Source organism: Scyliorhinus torazame, chromosome 1 (genome assembly GCF_047496885.1).
Source record: "Scyliorhinus torazame isolate Kashiwa2021f chromosome 1, sScyTor2.1, whole genome shotgun sequence".
Taxonomy (NCBI): Eukaryota; Metazoa; Chordata; class Chondrichthyes; order Carcharhiniformes; family Scyliorhinidae; genus Scyliorhinus; species Scyliorhinus torazame.
The window spans coordinates 282,824,349-282,842,307 of NC_092707.1; the positions used below are offsets into that span (position 1 = coordinate 282,824,349).

Here is a 17,959-nt window from a genome sequence, read left to right on the forward strand (position 1 = left end):
CGCAGAAATGGGGAGAACGTGCAGACTCCACAGTCACCCAAGGTTGGAATTGAATCTGAGTTCCTAGATGGATGCATTAATTTAATCAATTCTTAAACTTAACCTATTCACTAGATTCTATTGAATATCTAACTCAGTTGAAGAAAAATGGCATTGATAATTGACAATCAAATGATACCGGATATTGTTCAGAAAATCTACAGATCAAGTTTTGATTACAGTATCCACCTAATTAACCAAGATATTAACGTTTATTGAATTGAACTGTGTAGCGCACAAAGACTCCGAGAGACGAATAGAGTGAAGTCGATGAAGCTTTATTAAGCGTGACTGTTCCCCCGCAGTTCAGTAGTAGACTGCCTGCGGGGGAGGACTCCTGGTTCTTATACTCCGCCTTCAGGGCGGAGCTAGAGGTCAACGGCCAACCAGGACCCGGGATCTGTCAGCCAATGACATCACGGCTTCACAGTCCCACATGACCCCTAATGCATACTACCACATTCACCCCTTGTTAAAAATGAACCCGGCGGGGTGATGCTTCGCATGGTGGTAAGAGTTTACAAGGCTGGTCCTGGGAGGAAAACTTTCGCATGTTATTACAGTATGTACAAGGTTTTTTTTGTTTCGAACTATTTACAGTAATTGTCAGGAGAAAAAGACAAAATGTTCTCGTTAAAAGTCCACATATTGTAGTGTTAGATCGACGCCACGAGTCGGTCGGGCGGTCTGGTCGTCCGTGTCGATCGCCTCGGCCCCGGTGGTGGTGGTGGTGCTTGTTCCGGTGTTGTCGTCTCCGGGAGCCTTACGGTTTCAGCTTGGGCTTCACTCCTGGTCGGGCCTGGGAGGAGGACCGATCCTCCTGGGAAGGGGGCGGTCGCGGGGTGCGGCGGTGGCAGGAAGGGGGTGATTGGTGTCGGGGGGGTGTGTGTGTTGCCGGCGGGCGCCAGATCTCGCAGGGAGACCGTGTCCTGTCGGCCGTCGGGGTACTCCACGTAAGCGTACTGCGGGTTCGCGTGAAGGAGGTGAACCCTTTCGACCAACGGGTCCGACTTGTGCGCCCGCACATGTTTTCGGAGCAAGATGGGTCCTGGGGCCGCCAGCCAGGTCAGCAGCGACATTCCAGAGGAGGACTTCCTGGGGAAGACAAGGAGGCGCTCATGAGGCGTTTGGTTAGTGCTAGTACACAGTAGTGACCGGATGGAGTGGAGGGCGTCCGGGAGGGTTTGGAGGCGGTTAATTTGTGCGTTGGCACATGTGCCGCGGGATAGGGCATCGGACGGCTCGTTCAGCTTTCCGGGACGATACAAGATCTCGTAGTTGAAGGTGGAGAGCTCGATCCTCCACCTTTTAAGATCTTGTCGTTTTTGATTTTGCCCCGCTGTGCATTATCAAACATGAAGGCTGCCGACCGTTGGTCCGTGAGAAGAGTGAATCTCCTGCCGGCCAGGTAATGCCTCCAATGTCGCACCGCTTCCACTATGGCTTGGGCTTCCTTTTCCACTGAGGAGTGGCGGATTTCTGAAGCGTGGAGGGTTCGGGAGAAAAAGGCCACGGGTCTGCCCGCTTGGTTAAGGGTGGCCGCTAGAGCTACGTCGGAGGCGTCGCTCTCGACCTGAAAGGGGAGGGACTCGTCGATGGCGCGCATCGTGGCCTTTGCGATATCCGCTTTGATGCGGCTGAAGGCCTGGCAAGCCTCTGTCGACAGAGGGAAGGTCGTGGTCTGTATTAGGGGGCGGGCCTTGTCTGCATACTGGGGGACCCACTGGGCGTAGTATGAAAAGAACCCCAGGCAGCGTTTTAGGGCTTTTGAGCAGTGCGGGAGGGGAAATTCTATGAGGGAACGCATACGTTCGGGGTCGGGGCCTATTATCCCATTGCGCACTACGTAGCCCAGGATGGCTAGCCGGTTGGTGCTAAAAACGCACTTGTCCTCGTTGTACGTGAGGTTCAAGGCTTTAGCGGTCTGGAGGAATTTTTGGAGGTTGGCGTCGTGGTCCTGCTGATCGTGGCCGCAGATGGTTACATTGTCGAGATACGGGAACGTGGCCCGCAACCCGTGTTGATCAACCATTCGGTCCATCTCTCGTTGGAAGCCCGAGACCCCGTTTGTGACGCCAAATGGGACCCTTAGGAAATGGTATAATCGCCCGTCTGCCTCAAAGGCTGTGTACTTGCGGTCACTTGGGCGGATGGGGAGCTGATGGTAGGCGGACTTGAGGTCCACGGTGGAGAAGACCTTATATTGGGCAATCCGATTGACCATGTCGGATATGCGGGGGAGAGGGTACGCGTCTAGTTGTGTGTACCTGTTGATGGTCTGGCTATAGTCTATGACCATCCTTTGCTTCTCCCCTGTCTTTACTACTACCACCTGTGCTCTCCAGGGACTATTGCTGGCCTGGATTATGCCTTCCTTCAGTAGCCGCTGGACTTCGGACCGAATGAAGGTCCGGTCCTGGGCGCTGTATCGTCTGCTCCTAGTGGCGACGGGTTTGCAATCCGGGGTGAGGTTTGCAAACAAGGATGGGGGCTGAACCTTGAGGGTTGCGAGGCCGCAAATAGTGAGTGGGGGTATTGGGCCGCCGAATTTGAAGGTTAGGCTCTGTAGATTGCACTGGAAGTCTAATCCCAGTAAAGTGGGGGCGCAGAGTTGGGGAAGGACGTAGAGCCTGTAGTTTTTGAACTCCCTCCCTTGCACCGTTAGGGTAACTATGCAGAAGCCTTTGATCTGTACGGAGTGGGATCCTGCAGCTAGGGAAATGTTTTGTGCGCTGGGACGGATGGTCAAAGAACAGCGTCTTACCGTGTCGGGGTGGATAAAGCTCTCCGTGCTCCCGGAGTCGACCAGGCATGGTGTCTCGTGCCCGTTTATCAGCACCGTTGTCGTCGTCGTCTGGAGCATCCGGGGCCGAGCTTGGTCCAGCGTCATTGAAGCCAGCCGTGGTTGTAATGGTTGAGTGTCTTCTTCGAACCCCGTGGAGCCGTCGACGCTGGGGTCCGTTGTTGCCGTCCAGGATGGCGTCGGGGTGAACAAGATGGCTGCCCCCATGCATCGCACATGGCTGGGGGGTCACAAGATGGCGGCGGGGGTGGACAAAATGGCCCCCTCCATGCGTCGTACAGGTCTGGGGTGGTCCAAGATGGCGGCGCCCCTCCTCCCCTCGTGGTGGCTGGGACCCAAAATGGCGGCGCCTGCGGGTCGCACATGGGGCGCTGGGGGGGTTGGGGAGCGTTAGGAACACGCAGGACTCCCTCTTCTCTGGGGACAGCGGTGGCCGGGACCCAAAGTGGTAGCGCCGGCGGGTCATACATGAGGCGCGGGGGGGGTTGGGGAGCGTAAAAGGCGTGCAGGGCTCCCTGTTCTCCTGGGACCGCGGCGACCTCCCGGGACTGGCACACAGCCGCGAAATGGCCCTTTTTCCCGCAGCTCTTACAGATCGCTGCGCGGGCCGGGCAGCGCTGCCGGGGGTGTTTCGCCTGGCTGCAGAAATAGCAGCGGGCTCCCCCGGTGCGACTTGGCGTTTGAACCGCGCAAGCCTGTGGGGTGTCCGGGGGGGTGGGTTTGTCGCGACGGGTGCGTACGGAGCCCAATGGGCTGCCGCGCGGTCGGGGCCGTAGGCGCGGGTGTTTCGCGCGGCCACGTCTAGGGAGGCTGCTAGGGCCCGTGCCTCTGAGAGTCCTAGCGACTCTTTTTCTAAAAGTCTTTGGCGGATTTGGGAGGAGTTCATACCTGCCACAAAAGCATCGCCCATTAACATGTCCATGTGTTCACTTGCGTTCACCGGCGGGCAGCTGCAGGCCCGTCCCAAAATTAGTAGCGCGGCATAGAATTCATCTATCGATTCTCCGGGACTTTGCCGTCTCGTTGCGAGTTGATAGCGAGCGTAGATCTGGTTTACTGGGCGAACATAGAGACTTTTTAGTGCTGCGAACGCCGTCTGGAAATCCTCTGCGTCTTCGATGAGAGAGAAAATCTCCGTGCTTAACCTCGAGTGCAGGACCTGTAGTTTTTGGTCTTCTGTGACCCGGCCGGGGGCCGTTCTGAGGTAGGCCTCGAAACAAGTCTGCCAGTGCTTGAAAGCTGCTGCTGCGTTCACTGCGTGGGGGCTGATCCTCGGGCATTCCGGGATGATCCTGAGCTCCATAGTCCTTTAATCCCGCTTAATAAATTGTAGCGCACAAAGACTCCGAGAGACGAATAGAGTGAAGTCGATGAGGCTTTATTAAGCGTGACTGTTCCCCCGCAGTTCAGTAGTAGACTGCCTGCGGGGGAGGACTCCTGGTTCTTATACTCCGCCTTCAGGGCGGAGCTAGAGGTAAACGGCCAACCAGGACCCGGGATCTGTCAGCCAATGACATCACAGCTTCACAGTCCCACATGACCCCTAATGCATACTACCACAAACTGTCTGCTGTTAACATTGATTTTGTCTCTCAGGCTCCAGCGTTAAATGTAAGAATCCTGTAAATAACAGCTGATAATGTAGAATGATGCTGAATTCACCTTTTGTTTGTTTTTAGACTGAATTACAGAGCAGAGTGGTTGTTTATTGGTGTGGAATTTACAAACCAAGAGAACTGCAAAGAGGCCTTTGTCTAATGAACCCCTCAACCCCTGCCCCACCCCACCATATTTTATGTCTTTTCCTTGGCTAACCGACAGACTTGTTAAGGAAAAATGGTGCAGGAGTGGTGGAAGGAGAGGGTGTCCCACTGGTGGATGGACTTGTGGACCAGGAGTGGTTTTAAAAGAAAGGAGCAGTTGGAGCGAGAAGTTGTACCTGCGACACAGAGGAAGATGGCGGAGGGCAAGTGTGCGGCCCTAACGTCTCAGTGGTCGATGGAGCACTTCTTGCTGGTGGACTTCTTGAACGAGAGGCTCACCCAGCAGAGGAGGGAGACTCTGGAGAACCTGGCAAGGATAGTGGACCCGATTAAGACAGGGGTCGACCGCCTGGAAACGAGGCTGGAGGCTCAGAACCAGGTGATCCAGAGGGTGGAGGAGACGGTGGGGGAGCACGAGGAGCAGCTCATATTGATGGTGGCTGGGTTGGGAGTTTTGTGGGATACTCAAGAGGCGGCTGCAGGAGAAGGTGGAGGATTTGGAGAACCGGTCCCGGAGGCAGAACAAGAGGGTTGTGGGGCGGCCAGAGGGCAGCGAGGGAGCGGACGCTGGCTTGTACGTGGCTTGGATGTTTGAGAAGTTGATGGGAGAGGGGGCCTTTGAACAGCCTTTGGAGGTGGACCGGGTGCCCAGGGCGCTGATGAGGAAGCCGCAGGGGAATGAGCCACCGAGGGCGATGGTGGTGCGGCTGCACCGGTTTTTGGATAAGGAACGGATCCTGAGGTGGGTCAGGCAGACGAGGCAATGTACCTGGGAGGGCAGCGAATATAGAGTGTACCAGGACCTAGGTGCGGTGCTGGCCAAGAGGAGAGCGGGGTTCAACAAGGTGAAGGCTGCCCTCTTTAAGAACAGAGTGAAATTCGGAATGCTGTACCCGAACTTTATCTTGGGACGCCGGAGCAAGCGATGGAGTTTGTGAGGGACATTGGACTGGCAGGAGAAGGACGACATTGAACTTTGGAGAAGGTGTTCGTTTTTGTTCCTTTTGGTTTGTTTTCTCTGGGGGCCATTGTCCAGGGTTCTTCTGTGGGGGATGAGTGGTTGCTCTTTTATTTGTTTTGGGGTTTTGAATGTTGGTTTTGTTGTTTGCACCGGGATAGTGTTTGAGCCGGGAATGGGGGGGGGGGGAAATCAGTGGGGGGTATGATGCTAGGCGCCATGAGCGGGGACTGCCAGGCTAGCTGGGCGGGCTAGTTCATGGAAGTGCAGAGGGAGGTCAGCAGGTGGTTAGAATTTTTTTTTGGGCTGAGATAGTTATGTTGTGGGGGGGGGTGAGGAAACTGCTGACAGAGGAGGGGCTTTTGAAATGTGGTATGGGGAGGGTAGATGACGGTGGACATCCGAGGGTGGGCCTGGGGGGGGGGGGGGGGGGGGGGGTGCAGGTCATGGGCTGCGGGTCATGGGCTGGAGGCTGGCCCAGGAGGCAATATAGATGATCGGCAGCGGGGGAGGGGCCGGCGGGGTGCCCCCGACCAGGCTGATCACATGGAATGTGAGAGGGTTGAATGGGCCGGTCAAGAGGGCTTGAGTATTCGCACATCTGAGGAGTCTAAAGGCAGACGTGGCTTTTTTGCAAGAAATGCATTTGAAGATTGGAGATCAGACTAGGCTTAGGAAAGGGTGGATAGGGCAGGTATTTCATTTTGGATTGGGCTTGAAGACGAGGGCGCGAGGGCGGTAGCGGTATTGATAAATATATGGGTTGCTTTTGAAGTGGGGAGCATAGTGGCAGACTCTGGGGGGAGGTATGTTATGGTGAATAGGAAATTGGAAGTGATGTTGGATGTTTTGGTGAATGTTTATGCCCCGAACTGGGATGATGTAGAGTTCATGAGGCGGGAGTTGGGGAAGATCGCGGACCTGGACTCGCACCGCTTGATAGTGGGTGGGGACTTTAATGCAGTTCTGGATCCAAAGTTGGATCGGTTGTGTCCGAGGTCGGGGAGAGTATCGGCAGTGGCGACGGAGCTGAGGGGGTTTCTGGAAAGTCTGGGGGAGAAGGGTTGTGTCTTGTGTTGGATAGGACATTGTTGGCAGGGGTGGTCGGTTCGGAGAACTCGGCAAGTGTAGTATCGGACCATGCGCCGCACTGGGTGGACCTGCAGGTAAACCGAAGAGGGCAGCACCCGCAGTGGAGGTTGGATGTGGGACTGTTGGCAGATGAGGTCTGTGAGCGGGTGAAGGCTGCCATTCGAGGACATGTGGAGCTGAACGACATGGGTGAGATGTCGGCCGCCACGCTGTGGGAGGCATTGAAGACAGCAGTAATGGGGGAGTTTATTGTGATACGGGAACAGAAGAGGAGACAGAACGGGCTGAGATGATGAGGTTAGTGGAGGAGATTTTACAGGTGGATAGGCACCGGAGGCGGAGTTGCTGAGGGAGCGGCAGAAACTGCAGATGGAGTTTGGGTTATTATCTACGGGGAAGGCGATAGAGCAATTGAGGAGGGTGAAAGGGGCAGTCTATGAATATGGTAAAAATACGAGTAGGATGTTGGCACATCAATTGAGGAAGCAGGACACAGCGAGGGAGATTGGGGAGGTGAAGGATAGAGGAGGGAAGGTGGTCTTGGACGCGGTGGGGGTGTTTGGGGATTTTTACAGGAGGCTGTATGAGTGGGAACCCCTAGCTGGGGTGGAGGGAATGAGGCGGTTTTTGGAGAGGTTGGAGTTCCTAAGGTGAAGGAGGACCTGGTGGAGGGGCTGGGAGCCCCCATTGGGCTGGTGGAGCTGGTGGAGGGTCTTGGGGCGATGCAGGTGGGGAAGGCCCCGGGCGCAGATGGATTTCCAGTGGAATTTTGCAAAACATTTTCGGGGGACCTGGAGGCCCTGCTTATAAGGGAATTCAATGAAGCGAGGTAGCAGGGGATGATTCCCCCCCGACGTTATCTCAGCCCTTGATCACCTTAATTTTAAAGGGGGCAAGGATCTGGAGCAGTGTGGGTCCTGCAGGCCAATTTCGCTATTAAATGTGGACGGCAAGTTACTGGCCAAGATCTTGGCCTCAAGGTTCACCAGGGGTGATAGAGGAGGGCCAGACGGGTTCGTTAAGGGGAGGCTTCTGTTGGCCAACATCTGGAGGTTACTGAACATTATAATAATGCCCCCGGAGGGACGAAGTGTGGAGGTGGTGTCACCATTGATGAGGAGAAGACCTTCGATCGGGTGGAGTGGGATTATGTGTGGGAGGTGCTGGGGCGGTTTGGGTTTGGTCAGAGGTTTGTGGACTGGGTCCAGTTATTTTACCAGGCACCAGTGGCGAGTGTGCGGACAAACCGGGTGAGCTCGGAATATTTCAGAATGCATCGGGGAACAAGGCAGGGATGTCCACTCTCCCCACTGCTCTTTCCCTTGGATGTAGAGCCACTGGCAATGGCATTGACAGCGTAGGATAGGGGGGGGGGGGGTTTGGAGCATAGGGTCTCGCTATATAAGGATGACTTGCTGCTGTACATTTCCGACCCGTTAGTAAGTATTGGGGGGATTATGAGGATTTTGGAGAAATTCAGTCAGTTCTCAGGGTATATATTGAATATGGGGAAGAACAAGCTCTTTCTGATCCAGGCGAGGGGGAATGAGAAGAGGCTGGAGGAATTGCCGTTTAGGGTGATGGGGTGGAACTCAGTATTTGGGGATTCAGGTAGTGCGGGGGTGGGAGCAATTGCACAAGCTGAATTTGGCTTGTTTTTTAAAATAAATTTAGTGTACCCAATTCATTTTTTCCAATTAAGGGGTAATTAAGTGTGGCCTATCCACATACCCTGCGCATCTTTTGGGTCATGGGGGCGAAATCCATGCAAACACGGGGAGAATGTACAAACTCCACACGGACAGTAACCAAGAGCTGAGATCGAACCTGGGATCTCGGCGCGGTGAGTCAGCAGTGCTAACTACTGCGCTACCGTGTTGCCCCCGAGTTTGGCTCGGTTGGTGAAACAGATGAAGGGAGACTTTAGGAGGTGGGATGTGCTCCACCCGTCATTGGGTACAGTCGGTGAAGATGACGGTCGTCCAGAGGTTCTTGTTTGTGTTCCAGAACCTTCCGGTTTTTTTTCCTAAGGCTTTTTTTTGGGAACGCGGGGATTTCAGGGTTTGTTTGGGTGGGTAAAACCCAGTGGGTGATGAATGTGCTGCTGGAGCGTGGTCGAGGGGGAGGGGGGTTGGCACTCCCAAACTTCATGAATTATTACTGGGTGGCAAATATAGCCATGGTTTGGAAGTGGGTAGTGGGGGAGGGATCGGTTTGGGAGCGGATGGAGGCAGCCTCTTGTAAAGACATGAGTTTTGGGGCACTGTTAACGGCGCCTCTGCCGTTCTCGCCAGGTACTCCACGGGCCCGGTGGTGGTGGCGGCACGTGAGGCTGAAGGGGGCCTCGGTTTGGGCACCAATTTGTGTGAATCACCGGTTTGTTCCAGGGGTCTGGATGGGGGTGGCAACGGGTGGGGATTGAGCGGTTTGGGGAACTGTTCATTGACGGTGACTTTCAGAGCCAGGAGGAGTTGGAGGAGGAATTTGAGTTGCCATCGGGAATGGGTTCCCGATCAGGTGAGGGACTTTGTTCAGAGGCAGGTACCGTCCTTTCCACATCTGCCACCCCAGGTGCTACAGGACAAGATGGTGTCAAGGACAAGGGTAGGGGAGGGGAAGGTGTTTGAAATTTACAAGGAACTGATGGACTGGGAGGGAGCCCCGATAGGGGTAGTAAAGCGCAAGTGGGAGGAATAGTTGGGTAGGGAGCTGGAGACCAGGTTGTGGGAGGATGCCCCGAGGAGAGTGAATGCATTGTAGACATGTGCTAGTGTGGTAGTCACCACTAGTTGTATTACATGTATTACGGCACTGCCCGTATAGTAGAGGTACATGGGTAAATCCCTGCCTGCTGGCTCCGCCCAGTAGGCGGCGTCTAAATGTGTGTGCTCGCCGGTGCTGCAGCCGTTCTGGTTCCAGCTACAGGAGGCACAACATCTTTGCTCAATAAAGCCTCGATTATTCCACTTCTCTCGACTTTGTGGTAATTGATAGTGCATCAGCTAGGCTTAGCCTTATCCAGTTTAAGGTGGTCCATAGGGCACATATGCCTGTGGCCAGGATTAGCAGGTTTTTTGAAGGGGTGGAGTATAGGTGTGGGCGATGTGCAGGTGGGCCCACGAATCATGTCCACATGTTTTGAGCGTGAAGCTTGGGGGATTCTGGCAGGGGTTTGCCTACGTTATGTCGGAAGTCCTGAAGGTAAAGGTGGTCCCGAGTCCAGAAGTGGTGATCTTTGGAGTGTCAGAAGACCCGGGAGTCCGGGGATCGAGAGAGGCCGTGTTCTGGCCTTTGCCTCCCTGGTAGTCCGGAGACGGATATTATTAGAATGGAGGGACTCGAGGCCCCGAAACCAGGGGTGTGGGCGAGTGACCTGGCAGAGTTTCTCAGGCTGGAAAAGATAAAATTCGCCTTGAGAGAATCTGTGGAGGGGTTTGCCCGGAGGTGTCAGCCGTTTATCGACTTCTTCCAGAAAAGTTAAGATGTCAGCAGTCGGGTTGGAGAGGGGAGGGGTGGGGGGGGGGGGGGGGGGGGGGGGGGGGGGTTGTTAAAATGGGGAGTAGCGGGGGAGTTTGGAAAGGGGGGGGGGGGTTGGTGGGGTATTTTGCTGAGTTGGTTATTTGCAGCACTGTTGGCTTGATTTGATGTGTGATTATGTTAACATATAAATGCCTCAAAAAAATATTTTAAAAAGAAAGAAATTCAAGGCTGCTGCTTCAGTGCCAAGAGGTGACGCACACATTGTTTGAAGTGGCGCCTCTTGAATGAGATGTTGAATCATATCTGCCAGTTCAAACTTGCTGTGGTACTATTTGGAAGAAAGGAGAGTATCCTGACTAATATTCATCCTTCAGCCAGGCCCATCAAAACAGCAGACTAATTAATCATTTATTTCATTGTTGCCTAGGGACCTTGCTGTCTATAAATTGGTGTCTTATAACAATAACTTCACTTTAAAAGTAGTGCTTTGGGTTCTGTTAAGAGATACTAATACTTTCTTATTAATTTTGCTGGAGTGGCGGATGGCATTGCCACCAGGGGTAGCGGCTTGATTGGGTGACATGTACGACTTCTTGCGGTTGGAGAAGATAAAGTATGAGTTAAGGGGCTCTGCAGAGGGGTTTGAGAAAAGGTGGGAGATGTTTGTGACTGTGTTTTTGAGGGGCTGTTCGTCGCCGGGGGGGGAGGGGGGGACGTGAAAAAGGGGGAAAAATTTGTACAGACTGTATAGTTGATTGCTGGGAAGTATGTTTCCCAGGGTGTTTATTTGTTGTCACCTGTTTTGATACATATTTGTAAGAAAATACATTAAAAAAAAACTTTCTCATTTCCCCGGGTAATATATCGTGTTGTTTTTGTTTTCATTTCATAAGAATGGTTGGATGTGTGGAACCTGTTCACTTACTAGTTAGTTCTACTGGTGGGATCCCAACTACTGGTTTATTCTCCATGCTGATGCTGGCTCGGAAACAAAGGCAGGCATCTTCGACGAGATATCGGTTTTTGTTTATAGGCTCATTGTCATATTCAAACATTAGTGCTAATCCAAGCATGTACAGAGCATTACTGTTGCAGGGGGTTGTTTCGACTCTTAATTGGCACACCTAGAAAAGAGAGATTCTCTTTTTATTGCAGAGAACTGCCAGCAATTTAACAACTTAAAAACAGCTGAACAGTATGGCTTGCACTACTTTTCACAGTTCATCACCTGGATCTCAAAGGTGGATACTGCAAGGAGCTCTCTTCAGTCTTTACTGGCACCTTATTCATTCATATACTAGATTGTTCAGATTAACAGTATTATGAAGATGTCTGAGGCAACTGATTTTTAGAAATGGTAAATTACCAGTAAAGTGGTCATCACAATTGATTTCTGCAAAAAAGTGCAATAACATCATACCAGATTGAAAGTACAAATGGGTAATTGTTTTGGAAAGCAATATTTTGATCCGAAGCCCCAAACTAATCACAAATGGCGATCAAACGCTGAGTCAGGAATATTTACATTTGTCAGTTCTCGATCTTGGCTGTGTTGTCACAGGAAGGATGTCAAGTTAAAATGTAATTGTCTGCAAATGGATAAATTTGACTTAACAAAAAACATCTAAGCTATGGAGGACATCCTGTCATTTCATTGTCACCGAATAGTATTGGCAGAGGTCTCGGAGCAGATCACATGTTCAGCTCCTTGTTTTCAGTACAGTGTTTACCCCAAGAAGCAAATGGGAAAGTGTTGAAAACAGAAACAAAAGATTTTTAAAGAAAATAATTTTTAAAATCCGTAATAGATACATGCAAGATCATTTTAAGAGCGTTATTCCTCATGTAGGTTACCTTTTCAAATCAAAGAGGAATGAATGTTACTGTTATAATCAGAAAGACAACAGGCGGGATTCTTTTCTGGTGCGGCATGCCCCCGCCAGCGGCGAGATTCTCCGTCCCGCCAGCTGGCCAATGGGGTTTCCCATTGTGGGTAGCCCCACGCAGTTGGGCAGCCCCTGTTGTGGGTGCGCTGCCAGGTGAGAATCCTACCCAACATGTTTACAATATACGAAAAGATCAAGGTTAACAAATTGAATTATTAATGGAAGCAGATAGGTACAGTAGTAGTAAAATAACCATGTTTATTATTACTTGAATATCTCTAAGCTATAAAAATAATCAAATTGCCATAGACAGCTAGATATACAGAGAAAAATTGAACAATTAATCTGAGTTCCATAGAACTGGCATTTGGTTGTCAATATCCGATAGTGAATCACAGTAATTCTTGGTGCAGTATCATACCATTCGCTGCATTTCTAGTATTTCTGCATTGATATGAAGATTGGTGTTTTTTAACAGTGCAGACAGAGACTGGCATCTTTTAGTCACCAAATCTTCATTCACCAACTGCTGATGGGCAAGCAACTCTAAAAGGGTAAAATGAGCCTCAATCAGCATCCATTCCAAATCCTGGCTTAAAGTTCCACGATACGGATATTTGCACAGACTCCGGGAAGCCAAATCTGCAGCACTGACATCAACACAGAAAATTAATTGCAGATAAAATATTCAGTGAAGACTTAAAAATAGACATTAATCATATCTACTAAGTTACTCTTGGTGAGGTGGGGAGGGGGAAATTGATACTGGGCCATAAAACACTTATATTTCTATAGCATATTTCATGACTTTAGGATGTCCCAAAGTTCATTACAGCCAGTTAACATTTGTTAGAATCACTGCTGTGCTGTAGGAAATGGAGCAGCCAACTTGTGCACAGCACTATTCTGCAAACACTGATGCAATAAATGACTAAATAACTTGTTTTGAAAATGTTAATTGAGAGATAAATATTGTTCAGGGCACGAGAGAGAACTCCCTGCTTTTCTTCAAAGTAATGCCGTGGGATTTTTTGCATGCATCCAAGAGTCCAAATGGGGCTTTGACTTAACCACAAGAGGTTACTCCAACATAAGAAAGGTTGTGTATGAGCCCTATGCTGAACCACCCAACTTCAAGACAAGCAGAAATGAGGGTGCAACAATTGTTCTCAGCATGGCGTGGTTTCTGCTCCTGATCGGTGAGGCCTTGTTCGAAACGGGACTCGAAGCTGGCTGAGGAGGGCGTTGTGCTCAGCATTCACATTCACCGTTAATTAATCAACAACATTCACAGCTGAAGAAAGGCTCATAGATGAGGAGTGAAGAACCTCTGCAGTTCATTAAACTGCATCCTAGCATAAGTAACTTGGCATTAGTTATTGCTTACAGAGAAGATGGAGTAAGGGAAAGAACAAAAATTCATATTTTTCACTTCCTTTTGTGGGTTGCTGAATTATAATACTGTATTAGGTCTCAAGTATACTATTTGTGGTAAATATGTTTAACTCTTTGAAAAAAAATCAGATAATAATATAACAGTTATTTGTTATAGTGATGCTCAACATTGTTCTGAGTGTTTTTTTTAATGATTCTTACAATAATTATTTTGCAGCTTGTATCTTAGTTAATTCTCATGGGAAAGTGTCAAATCCAAATAGCTTTGAAACTGCCTATCATAGCCTTTAAGATCTAGGTAAGCCTTTGGTAACGTACTCAAGTTGGCAAACAATAAACTGTCTGATAATTATTTTCAGAATTCATCCTATGCCTTCACGAGATCACTTGGGTCTTCAGCAATGATATTGGATCACACCGGACCTGAAGTTAAATTTATAATATTAAGTCAATATATTAAACAGACAGCTAACAAGCAGATAGCCTAAGCCATGGTTTCCCAAACTTTTCGAGCTGCAGAACCCCGCCTCTAAGTGCATCAGGGAAACCCAAGCAGTCTCATAATGTCAACCCCCCCTTTTTGCCACAAAATAGATGCAAACGCAGAAATCAAATGTAAACAGGTCTTTTTTAGCTGTATCTATGCTTATATTCAGAATTAGGAAGAGGATCACAGTCACAATTACATTAGCCAGCTATATAGCCCCTCACATTAACCCCTGGTCAATCCATGGCCCCTAAACTTTAACTGCTGGAAGTGATTAGGAGTGGGTAATTTAAAATATTTTCTGCCTTAAAAAAAATTGAATCTTACCTTGTGTCATTTTTAATGGGAGGATGGAAAGCTGGAAAGCTGATACTCATATCGGATACATGCATTTCTCTCTCACACACACACACACACATCACTCTCTATCTCACACACATACGCATCTGTCTCTCTCCCTCTCTCACACACACACGTCTCCCTTGCTCACATACATTCACGTTTCCCTCTCACGCACACACACACACATCTCCCTCTCACGCACACACACACACACACGTCTACCCCTCATACGTCTCCATCTCACCATGACACACGCACACACACATACCTCTCTCTCTCACACACACACACACATACCTCTCCCTCACACACACACACACACATACCTCTCTCTGTGTAAAGAATCTATAAAAAAAGCAGTTATATTGTGATTTTTGTTTCGCTCCCATGGTTAATTTTAATACTTTGCACTGGAGGTATATAATTTTTTTAGAACACTTGGACCAGGGATTCTCAAACTGGGGTCCATGGAACCCAGGGGGTCTTTGGCAAGAAAGGCACATTTGTAAAATTTGAAAAATGCTGCAGAGCTGCTTGAGAAGCCAGCTTCTGATTGGAAGAGCGTGAATAGCGGAGTGATGGGAAGAGAGTGCCTCGGAACGGACTCATTTTGGCAGCAGCTGCGGGAGGCTACACATCTCTGCGTAATAAAGCCTCGATTACACTCTACTCTCGTCTCGTCGTAATTGATAGTGCATCACCAGGCATGCACAATACAATACAATGCCATACAATGCAATACCGTGGTTTACCACATTCACCCCGTTTAAAAAAAAGTCCAGCGGGGGTGAAGTGGTATTTAAGGTCAAGTCTGACGGGGGCCTTGACCTTCCGCTGTGATCACCTCAGTCCCGGCTGTGGTGTGGGCGCCGGTGTCGAGACCTGCACGTCTGGGAGCGTGTTGTCTTCTTCTTCTTCACCCAGATGTTGAGTCGGCGAAGGGGGGGGGGGTGGTGGTGTATGGGCGGAGGTGGTGGTGCTTGTCGCCGGTGGCACTGCGGGTGTTAGTTCGTGAGGGAGGTGGGCAGGGGTGGGGGAAGACGATGTAGGGTCGGGGGTGGTGGTGATGGTCGCTGGAGATCCTGCAGGTGCCAAATCCCGAAGGGAGAACGTGTCCTGCCGCCCGTCCTGGTGTGCCACGTAGGCATATTGTGGGTTTGCATGGAGGAGCAGGACTTTCTCGACGAGGGGGTTGGTTTTATGGCTCCTCGCATGCTTGCGGAGAAGTACGGGCCCTGGGACTGTCAGCCAGGATGGAAGCGAGACCCCGGAGATGGATTTCTTGGGGAAGGCAAACATACGTTCATGAGGAGTTTCGTTGGTGGCTGTATGGAGTGGAGCGCTTCGGAGAGGACCTCCTGCCAGCGGGAGACTTCTAGACCATAGGGCCAGAAGGACGGCCTTCCAGACCGTTGCATTCTCCCTCTCTACCTGTCCGTTTCCCCGGGGGTTATAGCTGGTCGTCCTATTGGAGGCGATGCCTTTGCTGAGCAGGAACTGACGCAACTCGTCGCTCATAAAGGAGGAGCCCCGATCACTGTGGATGTAGGCGGGAAACCCGAACAGGGTGAAAAGACTGTGCAGGGCCTTGATGACGGAGGCAGAGGTCATGTCAGAGCAGGGGATGGCGAAGGGGAATCTTGAGTACTCGTCAACGATGTTGAGGAAGTACACGTTATGGTCAGTGGAGGGGAGGGGCCCTTTGAAGTCGATGCTAAGATGCTCAAAGGGGCGGGAGGCCTTTAACAGGTGTGCTCTATCTGGCCGATAGAAGTGCGGTTTGCACTCCGCGCAGACCTGGCAGTCCCTGGTCATGGACCTGACCTCCTCGATGGAGTAAGGCAGGTTGCGGGCCTTGATGAAGTGAAAAAAACGGGCGACAGAGGTCGTTGTGGAGGGTCCGAAGTCGGTCTACCTGTGCGCTGGCACATGTACCGCGGGAGAGGGCATCTGGGGGCTCATTGAGCTTCCAAGGCCGATACAAGATATCATAGCTGCAGGTGGAGAGCTCGATCCTCCACCTCAGAATCTTGTCATTCTTAATCTTGCCCCGCTGTGTGTTATTGAACATGAAGGCAACCGACCGTTGGTCAGTGAGAAGAGTGAATCGCCTGCCGGCCAGGTAATGCCTCGAATGTCTCACAGCTTCTATGATGGCTTGGGCTTCCTTTTCGATGGAGGAGTGTCGAATTTCGGAGGCATGGAGCGTACGGGAGAAGAAAGCCACGGGCCTGCCCGCCTGGTTGAGTGTAGCAGCCAGAGCAAAGTCCGACGCACCGCTCTCCATTTGGAATGGGATGGACTCGTCCACAGCGTGCATCGCGGCTTTGGCAATATCTGCCTTCATACGATTGAAGGCCAGTCGGGCCTCAGCCGTCAGGGGAAAAAAAGTGGATTTGATCAGTGGACGGGCCTTGTCCGCATAGTTGGGGACCCACTGGGCATAGTACGAGAAGAACCCCAGGCATCTCTTCAGGGCCTCGGGGCAGTGGGGGAGGGGGAGTTACAGGAGGGGGCGCATGCGGTCGGGCCCTAGGACTCCGTGTTCCACGACGTAGCCGAGGATGGCTAGGCGGGTTGAGCGGAAGACGCATCTTTCTCTATTATAGGTTAGATTCAGGAGTTTAGCGGTGTGGAGGAAGCGCCAGAGGTTCTCGTCATGGTCCTGCTGGTCATGGCTGCAGATGGTGACATTGTCCAAGTACGGGAACGTGGCCCGCAGCCTGTACTGGTCAACCATTCGGTCCATTTCTCTTTGGAAGACCAAGACCCCGTTGGTGACGCTGAAGGGGACCCTGAGGAAGTGGTAGAGACGGCCATCTGCCTCGAAGGCAGTGTATTGGCGGTCCTCCGGTCGGATAGGGAGCTGGTGGTACGCGGACTTCAAGTCGACTGTGGAGAAGACTCGACACTGCGCAATCTGTTTGACCATGTCAGATATGCGGGGGAGGGGGTACGCATCGAGCTGCGTGTACCGGTTAATGGTCTGGCTGTAATCGCTGACCATCCGGTGCTTCTCCAAAGTCTTGACGGCCACCACTTGGGCTCTCCAGGGGCTGTTACTAGCCTCAATGATCTCCTCTTGCAGGAGTCGCTGGACCTCCGACCTGATAAAGGCCCTTTCCTGGGCACTGTAGCGTCTGCTTCTGGTAGTGACGGGCTTACAGTCCGGGGTGAGGTTTGTGAAGAGGGAGGGTGGGGCGACCTTAAGGGTTGCGAGGCTATAGACGGTGAGGGGGGGCAGGGGTCCGCCAAACTTTAAGGTAAGGCTCTGGAGATGGCACTGGAAGTCGAGCCTCAGTAATAGGGCAGCGTAGAGATGGGGGAGGACGTAGAGCTTAAAGTTAGTGTACTCTACACCTTGTACAATAAGGGTCGCGACACAGTACCCCCGGATTTCTACTGAGTGGGATCCGGAAGCCAGGGAGATTTTCTGGGTCGCGGGTAGGATTGGGAGGGAGCAGCTCCTTACCGTATCTGGGTGTATGAAGCTGTCTGTGCTCCCGGAGTCGAAAAGGCAGGCCGTCTCGTGCCCGTTGATCCGGACGGTCATCGTGGGCTTCGCGAGGTGGTGCGGCCGGGACTGGTCAAGCATGTTGGAGGCGAACTTCGGAAGGCGGTTGGTAGGCTGGGCGGAGGTAGTGGTGGCCAGTGTACGGTCGGGCGAGCTGGGCTCCCGGGAGGTTGCGGAGTGGTCCCAAGATGGTGGCTCCC

The 17,959-nt window shown here is 51.5% G+C and overlaps 1 protein-coding gene across 4 annotated transcripts in view; it reads right to left on the bottom strand.

Moving 5' to 3' along the window:
• LOC140421878 (uncharacterized) overlaps positions 1 to 17,959 on the bottom strand; it is a 276,272-nt gene that overhangs the window by 47,147 nt on the left and 211,166 nt on the right. For all 4 annotated transcript variants that reach the window (XR_011947154.1, XM_072506852.1, XM_072506859.1 and 1 more), the window contains 2 exons: positions 12,443 to 12,671; positions 11,061 to 11,259 (listed from right to left, as the gene is read on the bottom strand). Coding sequence is in view for 3 of the 4 variants with exons in the window: in XM_072506852.1 (XP_072362953.1) it covers positions 11,061 to 11,259; positions 12,443 to 12,671 (428 nt within the window). In the remaining variant the exon portion in view is untranslated. The remainder of the gene's footprint in view (positions 1 to 11,060; positions 11,260 to 12,442; positions 12,672 to 17,959) is intronic.